Source organism: Schistocerca serialis, chromosome 10 (genome assembly GCF_023864345.2).
Source record: "Schistocerca serialis cubense isolate TAMUIC-IGC-003099 chromosome 10, iqSchSeri2.2, whole genome shotgun sequence".
Lineage (NCBI taxonomy): Eukaryota > Metazoa > Arthropoda > Insecta > Orthoptera > Acrididae > Schistocerca > Schistocerca serialis.
The window spans coordinates 156036428-156058852 of record NC_064647.1 but is presented as its reverse complement, the minus strand read 5'-3'; the positions used below and the strand labels follow the sequence as shown (position 1 = coordinate 156058852).

At 42.8% G+C, this 22425-nt stretch overlaps 1 protein-coding gene across 1 annotated transcript in view; it reads left to right on the top strand.

Moving 5' to 3' along the window:
* LOC126424624 (uncharacterized) overlaps positions 1-22425 on the top strand; it is a 343469-nt gene that overhangs the window by 260453 nt on the left and 60591 nt on the right. The window contains exons 25-26 of the mRNA XM_050087361.1: positions 10533-10759; positions 20907-21141. Coding sequence (XP_049943318.1) covers positions 10533-10759; positions 20907-21141 — 462 coding nt within the window. The remainder of the gene's footprint in view (positions 1-10532; positions 10760-20906; positions 21142-22425) is intronic.

Below are 22425 nucleotides of genomic sequence, written 5' to 3'. Positions count from 1 at the left end.
GACTGACAGTATCTCATATATTCGTGGAATGTCCCCTTCTTTTGGCCCATCGTACTAAGTATAGCCTTCCAAATTCCTTATCTTTAATATTCGCAGACGAGTCACGGATGGCTGAACTGGTCCCCAGTTTCCTTCGTAAAAGTGGTTTTTATTTTCCAGTGTTAAGGTATTGCTTTCCTCCTGGAGCAGGGGCAGGATGGTTACGGTTGCGGCCTCTCTTCGTGTTTTATGGGTCTGGGAACCATGATTGCTCCCCCGTACAAAGACCGCTCTTTCATCCCTGTGTTTTTTCCAGTTTTTAGATTTGACCTACCCTTTTATGCCTTCTGCTGTGTGTGTTTTTAACTTCCTCGTTGCTACGGTCGCAGGTTCGAATCCTGCCTCGGGCATGGGTGTGTGTGATGTCCTTAGGTTAGTTAGGTTTAAGTAGTTCTGAGTTCTAGGGGACTTATGACCTAAGATGTTGAGTCCCATAGTGCTCAGAGCCATTTGAACCATTTGAACTTCCTCGCTTTCTGGTTTGACCCCTCTGACTGGATCCACCCACTTTTCGCGGACGCCTCTATTTTACTCACGTAACTTTCGAATTGCGAGACTGGTGACCTCGCTGTTCAGTCCCATTAGTCCCATAACCCCTCTCAACCAATCAATCATTCACTTCCTCCTCCCCACCCCCACCCCCCCGCCCCCTCTGTATCAGTCTCCTCCTTGCCCGTCTCTGCCTGTTCATCTGCTCCTATCCCAGTCTCTATGTTACCAGCCCTACCCCAGCATGAGGTTGCTTGTTCTTATGGCCACAGTATTTGTTTCCAGGTAATAAGTTTGGTTGAAATCGATCTAGTGTTTTAGGAGGAGCTTTCTTTCCCTCAGCTTTGCCCGCGTACGCACAGGTCACATTTATTTCACAGAGTATTTTACGCTTATTTTTTACACATAGTTCACCTGTATCTCTAGCGAATTTCGCTATGCAATTTCGTTTCCACACATCTCAATGTTTGTGACGTCACATTTCCTGAATTGTCTCATACAGCGATATAATTTTGTATGACCATTCGGTGGCATATCTGGATAATGTCTGCGAAATGTTTCGGGAATAGCGTTAGGGATAAAGAAGTAATAAATTTAAACGTCATGCATATTATGGCAGTTTTCACTCATCTCAGTGTTTGACGCCGTATCTTCTGAGTTACTTGCCATACAGTGATGTAATTTTGCAGGTACATTCAGTGGTATATGTGAATACTATTTGCACAATGCGTCACGAATTAGTTAGCAGTAAGGTATTGATAAATTAAAACGTGATGATGCCCGATGCGACAGTTTTAGTGCACGAACAACGAAAATGGCGTACTAGATAACTCTTTTCCGTTCATCGTTTTGTGTGGATTGTTAGTGAGAAAACGTTCCGTAATGGTTTGAAATTGTGTGTAAAATTTGTTCCAAGTCACTAATTACTTTCATTCTCAAATGACGGATTAATAAAGTCTGGGTATTCGCACATCTTGTGCTATACTTCGTATTCACCCCATCCTCACCTCTTTGGTATATAGGCGGCTCTCATCTCCCAATTAATTCTTTCAGACAGTAAGTAATATGTGTACAAAGTTCAATTAAAAACGGGCGAGAGGTTGGAGGAAGGAATGTGGAACAATATGAGGTGCGATTATAAAGTTACGGGACTGTTGTTGTAAAACATTTTGCCGCCCGCTGTGGCCGAGCGGTTCTAGACACTTCATTTCGAAACCGCACTGCTGCTACGGTCGCAGGTTCGAATCCTGCATCGGGCATGGATGTGTGTGATGTCCTTAGGTTAGTTAGGTTTAAGTAGTTCTAAGTGTAGGGGACTGATGATCTAAGATGTTAAGTCCCCTAGTCCTTAGAGCCATTTGAACCATTTGTATTATTACGCTTACCATTTTTCCAGCAAAACAAAATAACAACTCTTACATAAACGAAGGCCACAGCCACACTGATTCATCTACACACACCAGAGATAAGGCTTCATGCTTCGCAGCTATTGATCTTCCATCTTTGGCGCCTGCGTACTTACTCTGTGACATCAGTCTCGTCATTTTATAACCACACGTGGTACATACATGATGTGGTACGAAAACTGATTTGATGAAGCTTTCCTTGCTACTCTAGCCTTTCCGTCTGTGAATAGCTACTGTAACTTACATCCTTCTGAATCTGCTAACCATATTCATCTCGTGGTCTCCTACGATTTTAACCCTCGACACGTCATTCGAATACTAAATTGGTGATCCATTTGTGTCTCACAATGTGTCCTATCAACCGATCATTCTTCTAGTCAGGTTGTGCCACAGATTTCTTTCCTCCCCAATTCTGTTCAGTACCTCCTTCTTAGTTACGTGATCTACCCAACTAATCTTCAGCATTCTTCTCTAGTACCACATTTCAAAAGCTTCTACTCTCTTCTTGTATAAACTGTTCATCACTTATGTTTCACTTCCATACATAGCTACACTCCATACAAATGCTTTCAGAAATTACTTCCTAAGACTTAAACATACACTGAAAAGACAAAATTTTACCACCACTGCTGACAGCGACGTTGGATGCCACGTGGTGGCGCTGCGGGCACGTGACAGAGTAACAAAAGTATGTAAGCGGAGCAGACACGGACGGGGGACTACTCTAGCGAAAGTATGGGTTACAGATCGGGAAATCCATTCAGGTGAACGGCTTTGACAAAGGACAGATTATTATTGCTTAGAACCTGTGAACGAGTATCCCGGAAACGGCGAAGATGGTCGAACACGTAGCTACTGCCATGAGCATCTACGGAAAGAGGTACGACAGTGATACTAACACTAGGCGCTAAATGGTTGAACGTGCATCACACCTCACAGAACATGGGGGTTCGGAGGCTTGTCTGCTCGGTAGGATAGATGGTCATCTGTGGAATCTCTGCCGAAAGAGCACAGTGCTGGCGCGTGCCCAAATGTTTCGGAGCACACCGTCTATCGTACATTTTTGAACATGGAACTCCGCAGCAGAACGTGTTCATATCTTGACCGAACGACACCATCAATTACGATTGCAGTCGGCGCGGACCATCGGGATTCGTCCGTCGATCTGTGGAAAAGTGTCGGCTTTTCAGGTGAATCACATTTTTGCTACACAAGGTCGATGATTGTCTCCGCAAACCCCACCGAAGTGAACGGCTGATCGAAACGTGCAGCACGCCACAGACGCAGGCTGTTGGCAGCAGTATTATGTTACGGGAGACATTCTCATGCGCTTGCATGGGACCTATAGTAGTAATCGAAGACGTGCTGACATCTGCGAACCACGTGCATACCTTCATGTTTGATGTCTTCCCCGACGGCGCTGTCACCTTTCTGGAGTATAATTGTCCGTGTCTCGGAGTCAGTACCGTACAGCTGTGGTTTCAGCGGAGGATTATAATGAATTCAAGTTGTTTCCGCGACCAAATTCTCCTGATGTAAATCCTGTGGAACCCATTTGGGTAGCTATCGGGCACCATCGCCTCATATGTAAATCAGCGGCGCGCTTTTTATGCGAATTAAATGACCTGCGCGTGGACATCTAAAGCTTTCTACATCCACAAACCTGCCAACAAACTGTCTGGACTCTGATACGCAGAATAAGTGATGTATTTCGTTCCAAAGACGGACGATCAAGCTATTAAGCGAGTGGTCATAATGTTTTGGCACATTAGTGTATGTTGTTGTTGTTGTGGTCTTCAGTCCTGAGACTGGTTTGATGCAGCTCTCCATGCTACTCTATCCCGTGCAAGCTTCTTCATCTCCCAGTACCTACTGCAACCTACATCCTGAATCTACTTAGTGTATTCATCTCTTGGTCTCCCTCTACGATTTTTACCCTCCACGCTGCCCTCCAATTCCAAATTTGTGATCCCTTGATGCCTCAGAACATGTCCTACCAACCGATCCCTTCTTCTAGTCAAGTTGTGCCACAAACTTCTCTTCTCCCCAATCCTATTCAATACCTCCTCATTAGTTACGTGATCTACCCACCTTATCTTCAGCATTCTTCTGTAGCACCACATTTCGAAAGCTTCTATTCTCTTCTTGTCCAAACTAGTTACCGTCCATGTTTCACTTCCATACATGGCTACACTCCATACAAATACTTTCAGAAACGACTTCCTGACACTTAGATCTATACTCGACGTTAACAAATTTCTGTTCTTCAGAAACGCTTTCCTTGCCATTGCCAGTCTACATTTTATATCCTCTCTACTTCGACCATCATCAGTTATTTTGCTCCCCGAATAACGAAACTCCTTTACTACTTTAAGTGTCTCATTTCCTAATCTAATTCCCTCAGCATCACCCGATTTAATTTGACTACATTCCATTATCCTCGTTTTGCTTTTGTTGATGCTCATCTTATATCCTCCTTTCAAGACACTATCCATTCCATTCAACTGCTCTTCCAAGTCCTTTGCTGTCTCTGACAGAATTACGATGTCATCGGCGAACCTCAAAGTTTTTACTTCTTCTCCATGAATTTTAATACCTACTCCGAATTTTTGTTTTGTTTCCTTTACTGCTTGGTCAATATACAGATTGAATAACATCGAGGAGAGGCTACAACCTTGTCTCACTCCTTTCCCAACCACTGCTTCCCTTTCATGCCCCTCGACTCTTATAACTGCCATCTGGTTTCTGTACAAATTGTAAATAGCCTTTCGCTCCCTGTATTTTACCCCTGCCACCTTCAGAATTTGAAAGAGAGTATTCCAGTTAACTTTGTCAAAAGCTTTCTCTAAGTCTACAAATGCTAGAAACGTAGGTTTGCATTTTCTTAATCTTTCTTCAAAGATAAGTCGTAAGGTTAGTATTGCCTCACATGTTCCAACATTTCTACGGAATTCAAACTGATCTTCCCCGAGGTCCGCTTCTACCAGTTTTTCCATTCGTTTTTCCATATACACATTAGTGTATATTCGATGTTAATAAAATTTCTTTTCTTCTGAATCGCTTTTCTTGCCATTGGAAATCTACATTTGATATAGTATCTAATTCAGCCATTACCAGTTATTTTGCTGCCCGAATAGCAAAAACTTTCTATCTCTTTAAGTGCCTCACTTGATCAGATTCATAATCACCTGATTTAATTCGACTACATTCCATTATCATTGTTTCGGTTTTCTTGATGTTCATCTTACATCCTCCTTTCGAGACACTGTCCATTCCGTTCAACTGCTGTTTCAAGTCTTTTACTGTCTCTGACAGAATTACAGTGTCATCATCAAACCCAAAAGTTTCCGTTACTTCTCCCTGATTTAATTACTTCGCCAAACCAAATTTTTCTTCTGTTTCTTTCACTGCCTGCTCAGTGTAGACTGGATAGTATCGGCGATAGGCTACAACCATGTCTCACTCCCTCCTCAACCAGTGCTTCCTCTTCATGGTCCCTGGACTCTTACAACTGCCCTCTGGTTTCTGTACAAGCTGTAAATGGCCTTTGGCTCCTTGTATTCTACCCCTGCAGCCTGCAAAATGTCAGAGAGTATTCCAGTCACCATTTTCAAAAGCTTCCTCTGAGTCTATAAATGCTATAAACGTACAGGGGTGGGTAAAATAATGTGAACAGTGGCAGTATTGGGATGGTTGTGTTCGATGGCGACCTCAGCCTCTGAATGAAAGACCAAACAGAATTCCAAAGAGGGCAGATTGTGGAGGCCCAATTACCTGCAGCATCAGTACCAAGACATCCAACTTATTGAATGTTTCAAGATCAACTGTTTCAACAGTCGTGACAGCCTACACAAAACATAGAAAGACATCATCGTGTAAACGTAATAGTGGTCGCAGATCAAAACTAAATGACAGAGATCGTCGTACGCTCACGCGAATTGCGTCACAACACCACGAAACTACGTCGGCTTAAGTGACTACTGAGCTCAATAGCCATTTTTGAGACCCCGTATCTATCGACACTGTCCGCCGAGAGCTCCATAATGCAAATATTCATGGACGAGCTGCTATACCGAAACCATAAGTGACGACAACCAACGCAAAGAAGTGTAAAACATGGTGTCAGGAGAATAAATTCTGGACGGCTTATAACACTCCTGTCTGCTACTGCTATACTATAACCTCGAAACTGGAGGCAATTTGCAAAACAGAATTATTTTGTTGGAGTAATAATGGTATAAAGCAACAGAGCAGTGTTACCCTCTGAGAGGAATTTTGTTATGTTGACCGTGTTGTTCCTAACGGAGGTGGCTTATCGGAAGTGAAAGTCAGAATTACGTAAATATTTGAACAGTAACAAACAAAATTTTGCCTAGCTATACTGTTTATAGAATAAGGATAACGGTCGCCAGCCTAATTAGGCAAGAGAAAATTAACGTTCTCGTTCAAGAAAATAGCTATTAGTAACTCTAATGGATAAACACAACCTATACTTGGCCACACGCGAGTGCAATGAACTCTGACACATCAATATGTTTACGTTAAGATTGAAGCTAACAACTGGAGCAGCACAAACTATTTGCAAAATTATAACAGATACCGAAACACACTACACACTATTACTTTCAGGGCTTACACAAAGTGAATGGTCTTTATAACATTACTATTAATATGCACATCTAATACACAAGAGAGACAAACACTTACCAAACATGAGTATATAACGTTTCACAACTGCAGCTTTCTCACTTTTACTACAGCGAAACACAATGTTGACAAAATTGCAAGAAACTGACTCACCTTTTAGAATTTACTACAGACAACAATGTGATCATTTGCTTTATAAGCCTCAGTCTTAAGAACTTTTAATTTTGAAGTTAGCAACAGCACTTTAATAAGCAGTTTTAATAGGAATATTTTCAGCAAACAACATTTACTTTAACTCACTCTCTTGCCACCTTAATTTTAACTTTCTTTTTACTATGTTGAAGAGGCATTAATGAGCAAAATATTGGGCTTTATTGTTATTTCAATAGGGACACTCGGTAATCACTTTAGTTCAAACGGAGAGGAACCTGAGAGGTGTTATGATGAGAAAAATCAAGGTAGGTACATAAATTCAGATAAAATTTACCTTATATTTGAGCACACTAACACATCCATTAAGCTGATCCTTCACTGTACATCATTGTAGTATTCCGATGTAATGATTGCGCAATGTGGTGGCAACTGCATGTTGTTAGGTGGAATTGCAGGTAGAAATGCTGGACTCTGTCATTTCTTGGTGGCAATGATTGATACAAATTCCAGAATAGTTCCAGCTATTTATCCATCCATCCGAGGCATTGGAAAGTAGCAGAAAAGCCTCTCTCGGAACCAGCACAATATGCATCTTTTACATGGCAGTGCACAGTTAAGTAGCTTGTTCCCGACTCGTAGCTCGTCCCCGACTGACTATCAGTTCCACCTTTCCTACCTAGGCCAACCACAATTTGCGCACGCTACACAGTTCCGTTCCCGAGGGGAACCACACTACCTTTTACATACAAACTAAGAACCCTAAGTGAGGATCAGCAGTTTACATAACAGCAACCAAACACATTAAATAAAACAGAACATTTCCACATACTGACATTTCTACCAAAAATTATTCACACAAAATTACAATCATATACAGTAAGTTTAGTTCCCTCCAAATGGGACAAAGCATTTAAACGACAGATATATTACATCGCATAGAATCAGACCATGACAAAGTTTTTACAAAGAAATGAGTATACAGTTTTGTGTTATCTATTCAAACAAACACAGTTACAGAAGCACAGCAATGTAACATTAAATGAAACAAAAGCAAAATAAATCAGTACAGCATTAGAGCTATGGTGTTACAGGCTGATCAGTGTAAACACGTCAAATGGTTCGACAAATCAGCTTTTTTTGTTATTTCCAACATCGGGCCGGGTTTGCGTATGGAGAATGCGAAAAGAAGCCTACAGTCCTGATTGATTCCAATGGTTAACATGGAGGAGGAAGTGTGATGATGATGTGGACAGCCATATTATGGTATTCTGCCGGTCGCATCATTACTCTCAAACGCCAAGTTATGCCAACGATTATGTGAACATTTTAGGTGATCAGGTGCATACCATGTTTCAAATGTTGTTCCTCAACAATGATGCCGTATTTCTGGTCGATACTGTACCGATTCACACAGCCAGGACAGTGCAATCGTGGTATGAGAAGCGTGCAACTGCAGAGTCTTTCCTGGCCAGCACAGTTCCCTGACTTGAACATTGTCGAACCCTTGTGGATGGTACTGGAGCGCAGACTCCAGAGCAGATTTCCGCCTCCCTCGTCACTACAGGAGAGAGGGGGCTCTGATCGAAAAGTGGCATAACATTCCACTGGAGACTACACAATCATTATATGCCAGTATTGCAAGAAAAATCGCAGCTGTATTATGGTCAAATGTGGGTCCAACCCCTTATTAATAAACCATTCCCAAGTAAGTACTGGTGTTCACATTGTTTTGCCTATCCCCTGTAGGTTTGCCTTTCCTTAATCCTATCTTCTAAGAGAAGTTGTAGCGTCAGTACTTCATCATGTGTCCCTACATTTCTCCAGAATCCAAACTGATCTTCTCCGAAGTCGGCTTCACCAGTTTTTCAATTCTTCTATAAAGAACTCGTGACACACATTTTTATAATGTTGAAACCTTCCCGTCTCCTCTATATCTCTTTTGTTACGCAACCTTCCCTTCTACAATAACCTATGAAACCTTCCCTTAGGATTTCTATCTCTTGCTTAATAACAACAAATGAAATCTTCCCTTTGAAATTAATTCTCTTTCTCAATAATAGTAAGTGCAATTTTCGCATACAAATTTAAATGCTGATTATTAAAAGTGATTTGCTGATTATTTCGACGAAACATAGAATGTGTCGTCGTCATGGCCCGCAGTCGTTACCTGCAATAACCCAAAACTTTTCCTTACCTTTTTTTACTGTTACTGAATCGCCATCTGACTGCTACATCGAACTGCGACATGAATATACTTGCTCTGGTTTACTGTACTCTATTAGCTGCTGGTGGGCTGTCAAAATAAGTGGCTAATCAGTAATGCAACATTGCTGGCAAAAATTAATTATATTCCGAAAACGTTTCTTCAAATATTTACGGCTGGTAATGAAATGATTTTGCAAACGTTCAAATGGGACTTTTTACAATAACCTTACAACTAGCATTGCGCAAACATACCTTCAACAGTCTTGAGTTTCTAAAAAATCAATAGTATTATTTCCTCTTATGATAATAGTTAGCTGATGTCTCTGCACATCCGTTTATTATCTCTTGTAAATCATAGCTGATGGCTGGCAGGCACAATGCACCTCTCAACCTCTCGCTTCAGACCTGCTACCGACTCGCTTCACATCTCGCTTTCTACTGACTTCCTTCGAATGCTAAAGTGCGGTCTCTCCAGCCAACAATGCTTTCTGGTGCAGACAGTCCCTGCTACCATTACAAAATGTATCAATGCGCGGTCTTTCCCGCTCTTTTCTTAAATGTATCCATACGCGGTCTCTCCCGCCCTTTTTAAAATTATATCAATGTGCGGTCTCTCCCGCCAACAATACTTTGGTGCAGACATTCCCTGCTGCCACAATTATTTCCAAAATAACAAATATTAATTATTCCTGCTTATTCTCAAATCAGAAACATACAAATTTACAGTAACCATACACATCAATAAATATGTACATATATATATATATATATATATATATATATATATATATATATATATACAAATTGTATTTATATTACATGTGCCCAGTACTTTGCAACCTCCAAGGCGCTTGGAGTGGCTTGCAGGAGATCAATCTTCGTGCAGGATGTAGGGCACAAAAGGCGCTGGAGCATTTGGCTTGTGGTTTGTTCTTGTCCACAATCACAGGACGTATCTTCTGTTATGAAGCCCCATCTCTTCAGGTTGTCTCTGGATCGTCCAACTCCTGATCGTAATCTGTTTAAAGATTTCCACACCAGCCAGCTCTCGTTGTGTCCAGGTGGTAGTTCTTCAGCTTCTAGCGTCTGCAGATGAGGCGTCGACTTCTTCCATAACTCCAGCCTTGCCTTCTCTGGTGAAATCGTGAGCTTCTCGGATGTTCTCAGGAACCTCTTTCGCGATCACAGCCGTTGCTGTAGTGGATTACGTCTGTGCAGTGGATGGGCACTGTCCTGTTCCACTTTCAGTCTCTCCTTCTTGGCAGCCACTGTTCTGCGTATCCATGGTGGCGCTATTCCAACCAGGCAGTAGAGCTTATCAGTTGGGGTAGGTGATCAACCTGCAGGTTTCGTTGTCTGGCATGAGATGACCTGTACCAGACTGGAGAAGCATATTCAGCAGTAGAAAATAGTTTGTGGATGTGATCCCCACTGTGTTCCCGCTAGTTTGCGAATTCCTACTTAATCCTATTAATAAAATATAAACATCTTTCATAAATTGTGGTTTGACAATAACCAACAGAAATATAGACGTCTTACAATGTGCACGGATTTTAGCAGTGTTGTGCAGTGGATGCTGCGTGCACTGTGCAGGGGCGCAGCAGTTCGACCAGTACGGCAAGATCTTCACGGTGAAGCTGCAGTACGTGTTCTACAAGGAGCGGCCGGGCGTTCGGCCGGGCCAGGTGACCAAGGCGGAGCGGCTGACCACGCGCATCAGCCAGTTCGCGCACCACGCCATCCAGGGCGACTACCAGGGCTGCAAGGAGTTCGGCAGCGACCTGCGCAAGCTGGGACTCCCCGTCGAGCACGCGCCGCAGGTGAGCCGAGGCTGACAGGCCGTCACCCCAGAGTCCAATAGCTCCACTGCGGACTAAAGCTCTGTATAGGGGAAGTACGGCCACCTTGCCAGTGGCTGCCATTTTGGGCCCACTCGCCGCTGGTGACACATCACGTATCACCAGCGGCGCAGTGGGCCCAAAATGGCGGCCACTAGCTAGTTGGCCGTACTTTCCCTATACAGAGCTTCAATACGGACCATTCACGAACACTCTTCACACTGGCTATCAAAAGTAAAGGTTAAACGGAAATACAAAACATTCTAAGGGCTTACAATTAAAGCAGTACTATGAAACGAATACCCTTAGCTGCACACAGGTGTTGTTATACATCAACGGGAAGAGTTGAAAATGTGTGCTCCGACCGGGATTTGAACCCAGGATCTCCTGCTTACGTGGCAGACGCTCTATCCATCTTTTTTTTTTAAATTCATTTTGTTCGATATTGTTCGTTGTGTTTAGTCTGGGCGGACGTCACAAGACATCCGTTCAAGTTGATCATGCCAGTCTCCCATCTCCCGGCTAGACTGATGTCGTGGGTTGACTCCTGTTGCTCTCGTGTTGACCGCGAAGTCACTTCCCCTCGCTATACGCCGCGGCCCACTGGACTCACGTGGCGACCTCATCTTGTGTCTCAGTGTGCGACCGACCAACCAACCGATCGATCCAACTGCCAATGACCATTGCCTGAGCAACTGGAGCAGACTGGCGGCCTAACACGCAGACTCAGATGCAGGAACTAAGCCCCGACCGGGCGACCACACCGAGTGAGGTGGCACAGTGGCTAGCACACTGGACTCGCATTCGGGAGGACGACGGTTCAATCCCGTGTCCGGCCATCCTGATTTAGGTTTACCGTGATTTCCCTAAATTGCTCCAGGCAAATGCCGGGATGGTTCCTTTGAAAGGGCACGGCTGGCTTCCTTCCCCATCCTTCCCTAATCTGATGAGACTGATGACCTCACTGTCTGGTCTCCTCCCCCAAACAATCCAATCCAATCCGGGCGACTACGCACTGAGTTCTCTTACTGGTGGAGTGGAAAGACTCTCATTTTGTCAGCTTTAAAGGTTGATCCGAATGACAGACATACTAGCACTCTGAACGACACACATTAACTGCCTAACAAATGCGGACGAGAGACAGACTAGCCAGCTGGGGATGAGAGACTGACCCAGACTTCCTGGCGAGCTCATAGCGCCCCTTAAATGCACGTGAACAGGCAGCCTTTCCCCTTTCCCACCAGAGGGAGACACCAAAGCCGCGATTGCCACAGCAGCAGCACCACCGCCAGAAACGGAGGGCGACTGCTTCACGCTACGCGCTGCGGCGCGCTCTTCAAAACAGCAATTTTTGCCACGGCTCACTTTGTTTTTTTTTTTTATTATTACTACAGAGAGCATGCAGCCCTCTGACCGAACACGCTGAGCTACCGTGCTGGCGCCCATCTGAGCCACCGAGGACGCAGAGGATAGTGTGACTGACTGCTGGGACTAAGCTCTGGCACCCCCCCCCCCCCCCCCCTGTGAGACCCACATTCCCAATTTATTGTCCCGCGCTATATTCGTAGTGCCCCGCCCATTACACTCATTACTCGCGGCTTTACCGATTCCCGTAAGAGTTCGGGCAATGTGTGTGCATTCGCACAGATGATGATCAAATGGCCGGAGAGCTATTTAGGTTCACAAAACACGTTCTCAGTGTTAATGTGTTCTCAGTAGTCTGTTACACGTCCCTTGACTTGATCCAGGTGCCAAACCATGGAAAAATTCTTTCGCCATGCACTTCGTCTTTGTGCCGAGCACTCCTTTTCTCTGGAGATCCAAGACTGAAAAGGTAGGAAGTGTGACAGAAAATTAATGGGCATTATTGCTTCGTCATCAACATCAACTACTTTGTCCACTTCTGTTTATATGCTGAAGTCAATCATCAGACTCTTCTACCTAACTCAAAACAAGATTGCTGTCGGTAATGCCCACAGTTGAGAGAATTCTTAAGCTTCATATTCCTTTAAAGCAATTTTATTTTTTCAGTAGTTCTATCAGTGAAATATACTTCATGCTTCTGCGGTCAAACTTGGCTTTGTTTGAAAAAATACAAAAAGCATGGACAAGAACGTCTCGATAATTGAAATAAGAGATATATTAATCGGCACTGATAGATGTCTGAATGAAGGGAAGACTGCCAATTTTATCGGCGTGCAAACCAAGGTGAATCTGAATAAATTAAAGACTCGGAATCCTAATCAAGAAATAATTAATTTGATTTCGAAATTTGAGGAAGAGACAATGGCTTTCTATATCATAGCATTTGATTACTTAGAGAAATGTGCTTTCTTTTAATAGATATCCGGTATTTGATTGGATGATGCTATTTGAAACTCCAGATTGGGTGATGATTGAAAACACTATTACATACCTGACAAAAGTAGAGTGAAAATTTCAGGCGACAGCTGTTTTCAGGAATATATGTATCTGAAGAGCTTTTTAGAAATGAAGCATGACTCTGGGAAGAATGGCAATGTGGCGTGCGTACTGTAAGACCTTTGGTACACACACCATCAGATTATTTGACGTGTCGCTCTAACGAAGTAGGCGAGTGTCGGCAACATGTCTCATGGTCTTATCGTGGCGTGTTTATCTTCTGCCATTAGGTCAGATGATAGAAATGCCACTAGCACGCTTAGAGTAGCAGATTGATGGTGACCAACTTTAAACAGAACTTGATTAATTTTCACACACATTTATTAAAATAATAACAAGCATAAAAATTACTTAACTTGGTTCCGGATGCTGTTTACAATTGACAATCGGAAGTTCCTTTGGTATTGGTACGTTTATCTTATTCTCACATATATCTCTGATACTTGACAAAAGTGTCTATACATTTATCATCATGGCTATGTACTGGAATATGGTAATCTTATTGGGTGCAGACTGAAACTTGACTATAGACTGGTACAGACAAATGTAGAACTCGTACAGACTGTTGCAGACAAATGCAGACTGACTACTCGGAGGTCTGTACACTCGTTATAATACCTCGCGCATTCAGGTATCACTGTGTGAGTGTGATCCGCGAGGAGAAAAGGTTCTACGTTAGCAGCAATCTCATTGGCTGCATTACATATTAATACACGGATCGGCGGAAGCAGAATTTGGTCCGTCTCTAAGGCAGCGCCATCTTGTAGTACGGAGATGGATGAGCACTGTGCCTGCGCTGTTGTGCTTAGCGGGGTGCACTCTAGTGGGAAAGTTGTGTATGCACTGACTACGCGGAACTATGTACACAACAGGAAGTCTAAACACTCCGTGGAAGAAAGGTAGATTTACTTTCTTAAGGAAACCGAAAATCTTGAACGCAAATGCCAACTGCTAAAATTATGCGAATATTTATTTTCTGTTCCCGCACACTGCGCCACTGTAGAAAGAATATTTTCTCTGATGTTGGCCTGGTGAACTGGTGATGGAAATGAAATGCTGCCAGAGACTGTGGAATCAATCTTACAGTGCCAGTTCAGCTACAAGCTGACTTGCATGGAGTTTTATAAATACGTAAAAGGGAAAAATGACTTGCTGAACAACGTGAAATCTTCCGAAAAGTACTGTGTACCAATTACTTCTGCCGGAACAAGTTCAACGCAATAGCATTCTGAATAAAAAGTGATTATATTGCATCAATTTTTACTTAGTTTCTGCACCCCTATCTTAGCGTCATGACAAGGTCCCAGCTAGATGTGGCATTCCTAGACATATTGCTACTATGGCATTAGAAGACAGCCATACCGTTACTGCTGATTGGTACACAAATGTCGCAAATTTTTGAAAAAGCTCGTGAAAGTCGCCCGAGAAGAAAAATTGTTTCACATCACGATAATACTGTTGTAGGCAGAAAAACTAACAACTGATTATCTGGATACCCTAAAGCACAGTACCATGGACATCAAATAGATAACCCTCATCTAGCACCGTGTGATTTCTTTTTGTTACGAAAAATTAAAGATAAAAGGCGTGGAATCCCTATCTCGCAGGGGTGAGGCGTGCTATTAACTGCTGTAATAATAATAAAAAAAAAGGCTCTAAGCACTATGGGACTTAACATCTGAGGTTATCGGTCCCCTAGACTTAGAACTACTTAAACCTAACTAACCTAAGGACATCACACACATTCATGCTCGAGGCAGGATTCGAACCTGCGACCTTAGCATTCGGGCGGTTCCGGACTGAAGCGCCTAGAACCGCACGGTTACCACGTCCGGCAGGCTGTAATCGCAGATTAGGATTACAGATGCTTTTTTTACGTTTAAACATTCTTGGTATAAACTTTTTTCTACAATATCAATTGCCGGCATACTTTATAATCGTAAAAGGCACAGTTAACCGGAGGTAATTAAAGACATTAACGGCTGTCAGTGCGAGAGGCGGCAGTTTGCAAGGCCACAGGCGCTGATCAGCTACACGCGACATTCATGTAACTTCCCAGCCCACAGCGATCAACCGTGCGCGCGCATCCCATTGCAAGGTTCTTTCCCTTCTCTCGCTTCCGCCACAGAGAAATTAGGGGGGCAGTGCAGCTGTTGCAGGCAGTTGGGAATCATGCAGTTCCTACGATTCCCTAGCTCTTTTAAAGACACGAGTGTTTTTCTATTCTTTAGCGCGCTACAGTGCTGAAAGTACTGTAAACGAGGGTAAATATAAATGTGATTTGAGACTTTCTCGGCGTATTCCATTCGTGAAATCTTCTCGGGTGATCAGCCGAGTAAAGGCGTCGTCTTCTCGCAACGTTTCGAAGGGTTTCGTACCCATCATCTTCTTTGCTTGAAGATGATGGGTACGAAACCCTTCGAAACGTTGCGAGAAGACGACGCCTTTACTCGGCTGATCACCCGAGAAGATTTCACGGGAGGGTAAATATTTTAGTGTTCCATAGTGTATATGGGCATGTTATTATTTATTCATTATAGTTTTAGTAATTTCATATTTTTTTGTGTAAGTGTGAAGTTGGGTTGCTGAACCAATATGTACGAAGTAGCGGGCTCCTCGAGAGATACAAACGTAGAAGATTGTAAATGTGGGCAGGAAAGTCTCTGGAAAATCCGTTTGGGGAAATTTGTTTTGAAGGAAAAGCAACTGGTCAAACAGGGACTACCTACACCAAATATTAAATACAGCAACTAAAAATTGTCAGACATTTTCAAGAATCTTGGTGCTTCTCTTACAGACGGTTATGTGGCTGTAAAGAGACAAAAAAATTGTAGTTGGTCACCTGTTTTGTTTTCTTGCTATGTGTTGTGGACAAAGAATGGCGTGAATAACATGTGCACAAAATTTCATTGGACCATATTACATTTGTATGAACACTCGTTAAATTTGGCATTAGAAGGATACATTTTTGTTTCAACAATGTCTTCATATCAAATGTTCAGAAGTAGTATCTTCTAAATACGCAGTCGGTTTGTTGGCACTTCAAAAACGATTGTTCAAGTTCAGAAACAACGTCATTCTGCGACTCTGTGGTCGAAGTTTTCGATCAGAAGGATCACAAAATTGACCTCAAATATAAATAAAACTGTGTGCACCGGAACTTTTAATATCATCTTGATCATGTAGATAAAATAACAAGTATTTTTCAAGTATTCGGTATCGCTCAGTAGGCCTGACCTTGACGAGGTTGGGCTTGCTCTTTCATAGACGGTATAAGGCATTGTTCAGTGTAAGGCGGGGTTTACACGGGCATGTTTACGTGCGCCAATTGACAAAATATGACGTGCGCTAATGACCGTTCAGAGAGCGTGAAAATTTTCAGTCCAAGCAAGTGCAGTTCAGTTTTTCAATATGGCGCTAACTGAATTAATACGCGCGTCCATTCGATTCGTATCGTTAATTGCAATACAAAAAGTTACAGAACGCTTGAATTGGGAAAAAAGAAGACGCAGATATTGGGTTCTAAAGTGGGCTGCGAGGGGAAATATTTTAGGAGCGTCTGGAATGCTAATTAGGGAAAGTGAGGACGAAGCTTCAATTGAAAGCCATTTTTGAATGAACAGACGCTACGGTCGCAAGTTCGAATTCTGCCTCGGGCAGTGATGTGTGTGATTACCTTAGGTTTGTTAGGTTTAAGTAGTTCTAAGTTCTAGGGGACTGATGACTTCAGATGTTAAGTCCCATGGTGCTCAGAGCCATTTTCTGAATGAACAGATGGAGTTTTGAATATTTACCGAAAATCGTAGGCACTTACATTCAGAGATCCCCCTGATGCGGGATGCTTACCAAACGGTTCTTGGCTTCTCTTGCTGCTACAGTGTTCTTCATAGCGACCAGCAGTAGAAAATGACGGGAATGTTGGCTTATAAATTGCGCTAACTGAAGATCCGCTCCTCACTGAATTCTTAACTTCGTTGTTTCCTATCTTGTATGCATTTCGTCAATTTCGGATTTTGGCATTTACTCCACTTTCATCAATATATGATGTCAACTATCGAACGGACAAAATCAGACTGTATACCATTCGGCAAGAAGAGCCGTCTTCCAAAGACGCGGTGGGGGTAGCCAACTTACGGAAGTAAATAATAGCCCCAGCTACAACTTACATTTCTATGTGCGCCAGTTGCGATGGAAATGGAATCATCGTATGGCATTTTTGGTCGGGAGGCCCCATTCGGGAGAATTCGGCCGCCGTATTGCAAGTACTTTTTAGGTGACGTCACATCGGGGACTTGTGAGTCAATGATGATGGTCACACACAACACTCAGTCCCCTGCCGGGAATCGAACCCGGGCCCCCTGCGTGGTAGGCGATAACGCTACAGCTACGATACGGAGGCGGACGCCAGTTGGGATGAGGTGCGACTTTGCGTGTTTGCACGCGCATCTGTACGTGCGTAGGTCAACTTGTGCCAGCGATACGTGCCCGTCTACACCCTGCTTAATATTAAGGCGTGATGCGACACAGTACCGGATGATCGTAAACTATAACATAGTAATGATAACGACAATAATTACAACACAATGTCAAATGAATAATAATAATAATAATAATAATAATAATAATAATCTTATAATAAATGAAAAGCGCTAGTTTGCTTTGGTTGTACCTGTAGAACGAAAGCAAGCTAGTGCTTTTCACTTATTATAATGTCGTTCTTTAACCAACGGAAGATTCACTCAGCATGTTAATATTGTTACTTTTAACGATTTTTAGAACCGATTGCAGTTACTGATTTTTCGATATTAGATGAATCATGGGACATTACATAAGCCTGGTGTTGTTTTTTAATATGTATGTAGAGTTGCGTTCTGTGCAGCAATTAGTGTGCTTTAATTGTGTGTACATGTGCAGTTCATTAAACTGTAGGATTTGTAGGCACATACACATAGTTACACATCAAATGACGCAACACGCACTAAAGTGACAACACAGTTTATCACGGGCAAGTTACACAGTCTTTTTATGGAAATATTATTTGAAGGTTTAATGCCCGCAATATTAAACACGTAAGGAGCGGTACCGTCCCAGGTTCTTTTTGCATTGCAATTTTATTGAAATTAATATTACGTTTATGTTATGGGTTCTCGTAGAGAAATACTATTATGTGACGCATTTATCATTGCGGAGTAAGATAATTTATGTGAATGTACGTATCCGAGATTAGATAGTTGTTATGCGGCAACCGCAAGAATTTAATGAAAACTGCTATTAATCTTTGCAATAAATTGAGACTTAAGTTAAATAATTATATTATATAATTAATCTTTGCAAATAAATTAAAATGAGACTAAAGTTAAATCATATAATCAAAATGCAAACTTCGTCAGTTATTGCCGCGGCTCTGTGATGTTTAATATTGGCAATATTCAAGTAAGACGTTGCGGCCGTGCAAATGGCCGACAACAATCGTTGTAGGCTTGCATTGTATTGCAGTTTCTGTTATTCTGAAAAAAAGTCATTACTTTTCTGCAATGTAGGGACACGTACAAATTTTAAGACCAAGTAAACACACACATTCAACCAAAATGCAGTGTAAGTACGTCTTTCCTCGTCCAAATTAATCAGGCCCACATAAAATCATTCCACTGTTGCACAGCTTATAATATTTTTAACGTAGAACAAATGCTGGTATACATAATAAACCGATATTGTTTTATAAATTATAGAGCGCAGCAATCAGTTGTCATTTTTTTTGCAGGTTTTCTTACGCAAATCTAGATATCGGCTAGTGCCTAGCCATTATCAATCCACTATTTTCTAATCTCGATGCATTAAAAGAAATGTGAGTGACACCCGAACAACAGGCTACTAACATGCATCGATATTACCAAATAGTGCGTTTATAATGGCTAGGCACTAGCCGAAATCTAGATTTGCGTAACAAAAGCTGCAAAAAAGGACAACTGATTGCTGCGCTCTACAATTTATAAATCGCATAATAGTCGCTGAGCGCACCCACTTTCCGAATGGAAGGTAACCTGATGAAACCCGATATTGTTTTTAAACACAGTTACGTTGAATGATAAACTTTTTTCTGAACATTTCGCGTACGCTGCGGCTGGGAAATGATCCTGCAACAATGTGACCAACGCCGACCGAAGAGAATCGTTCAACGTTACAGAAGTGTAACCGTTCCGCAAATTGCTGCAGATTTCATTCATGGGCCATCAACAAGTGTCAGCGTGCGAAACATTCAACGTCTCAATTAGTTATACTGTTCCTTATTCCGTATGAATAAGTATTGTTCTTCCCAGAGCAGCCAGTGCACTGGTTTTTGAACTGCCTCGGGAAGAGTGCATCATTGGTTTATTGACTGTTTTCATTGAATTCAAAAAATGTATTGATTGTAAAGTGGAATATTTTGAGAAACAATAAAACAGTTTCAGCTATTTTAAACAGACTCTAAGACTTATCTTAGAAAAAAGGTTAAGGAAAGGCAAACCTACGTTTCTAGCATTTGTAGACTTAGAGAAAGCTTTTGACAATGTTGACTGGAATACTCTCTTTCAAATTCTAAAGGTGGCAGGGGTCAAATACAGGGAGCGAAAGGCTATTTACAATTTGTACAGAAACCAGATGGCAGTTAAAAGAGTCGAGGGACATGAAAGGGAAGCAGCGGTTGGGAAGGGAGTGAGACAGGGTTGTAGCCTCTCCCCGATGTTATTCAATCTGTATATTGACCAAGCAGTAAAGGAAACAAAAGAAAAATTCAAAGTAGGTATTAAAATCCTTGGAGAAGAGATAAAAACTTTGAGGTTCGCCGATGACATTGTAATTCTGTCAGAGACAGCAAAGGGCTTGGAAGAGCAGTTGAACGGAATGGACAGTGTCTTGAAAGGAGGGTATAAGATGAACATCAACAAAAGCAAAACGAGGATAATGGAATGTAGTCGAATTAAATTGGGCGATGCTGAGGGAATTAGATTAGGAAATGAGACACTTAAAGTAGTAAAGGAGTTTGGCTATTTTGGGAGCAAAGTAACTGATGATGGTCGAAGTAGAGAGGATATAAAATGTAGATTGTCAATGGCAAGGAAAGCGTTTCTGAAGAAGAGAAATTTGTTAACATCGAGTATAGATTTAAGTGTCAGGAAGTCATTTCTGAAAGTATTTGTATGGAGTGTAGCCATGTATGGAAGTCAAACATGGACGATAAATAGTTTAGACAAGAAGAGAATAGAAGCTTTCGAAATGTGGTGCTACAGAAGAATGCAGAAGATTAGATGGGTAGATCACATAACTAATGAGACAGTACTGAATAGGATTGGGGAGAAGAGAAGTTTGTGGCACAACTTGACAAGAAGAACGGACCGGTTGGTAGGACATGTTCTGAGGCATCAATGGATCACAAATTTAGCATTGGAGGGCAGCGTGGATGGTAAAAATCGTAGAGGGAGACCAAGAGATGAATACACTAAGCAGATTCAGAAGGATGTAGGCTGCAGTAGGTACCGGGAGATGAAGGAGCCTGCACAGGATAGAGTAGCATGGAGAGCTGCATCAAACCAGTCTCAGGACTGAAGACCACAACAACAGCTATTTTAAAGTAATCGTTGTATGATTTCCTAAAAATGTTCAGTGTTGCCCTCGTAATGAAAACCTCTCAGCAGGAAAGTGTACACCGTGCTCTCTGGCCTGCCGGCAGATATCGCAGCTATTCAAGATCGGCTGCCAGAACTACGAGGACATCAAGCAGTTCGGCGTGTGCGTGGAGGAGGCGCTGTTCCGGCTGTCTGCGCACCGCGACCGCGCGCTCAACTACAAGACGGAGGAGGTGCAGATCACCGCCGTCGACGAGCTGTACGTCGAGCAGGACGCGCACGGACACATCGACAAGCAGATCGCCCGCGTGCGACTCTTCTTCCTCGGCTTCCTCGCCGGTAACTCACTCACAGTAGTGGCATTAATTCTGGACGCTTTGTAGACATCTATGCATGTGCAACATGTCCCTAACTTTGCAGACAAGCTTCAGTAATTATTGTCATGAAAGTCTCTTCGGGTTTGCTGCCGGATCCTAAAATCAACTTGACTCGATATTTCGGCGGTCCAACTGGTCGCCATCTTCAGGAAAATGCTGCTTCTGCCGATGAGTCCCGCTGAGAACTAGAGATGGGGATCCGCTCCTGAACTAATTCATAGAGTTGAATCTTTCAAAGGAGTGAACAATCAGTGATTCAGAAAAAAAGAACGGTGGCTCCAAACGTTTCCCACAGCAGAGAGAGAGAGAGAGAGAGAGAGAGAGAGAGAGAGAGAGAGAGACGGAGCAGATCAGTGGGGCCTCTGCTGGTCAGAGCACACTGCACGCCACACAACACAGCCAACGCCGGCCCCTACCCTGCTTCTGCCTTGGCTGCCTGCATTGTGCAGTGCCCCATTGGATTTTGTGTTTCACATATGCCGTGCCCTCTCTGTGCTTCCTCTGCCGCGTGCAGTGTCTGGCGCACCTTAGCATAGCACTCCGTCGGCGATCGTTTCAGTCGCACGCCCTGCCCTCTATGCAGTTGATGCGAGCAACAGGACAGAGAGCCTCCTAGCGGAGAACATAAGAACTACTTGCAACAACCTGCTCGCAAGAGAACGGACGATTTGTCTCCGAGCGGGTGGGTGGTGGCAGTTCACCGCTCCCCCCACCCTCGGAACTCGCCAGCTCAACGCTCACCTCACCTCACCTTACCTCACCGTTCTCGACTCTAGCCAGAGCGTTGAGCAAAGCAACTCAGGTGTCACTCTGGTCTCTGCGGTCTTAGCTCACGCAGTAATACAGCTTGCGTCTCGACCTGCTTGACTCAGCGCCTCTGCATCGGAGTTCGTCTCTACTGGATATTGTTCTTCGTAGTAATACCATTATGTATATTACATAATTATGTTATGTATACATCATTTGTTTTTATTTTATTTTTATTTGTTTAAACTGATCAGATTAGGTTCCTGACGGCTCCTCTTACTATAGGATTTTTTATTATGGTCACTCGAATTTACACTTTAATTACGAGCGAACCGATAAACGTATAGCAAAAGTGATACACCAATATTTTCCTTGTTTTATTCTGCGGAAGTCTATATGCAGCAGTTTGGTCTTACAGTCAAATTTATATATTTTTTTCTTATTTTAGTATGGATTTTGCGATTTTAGGCATCCTCGGATGGAAATGTTCACTTTAAAA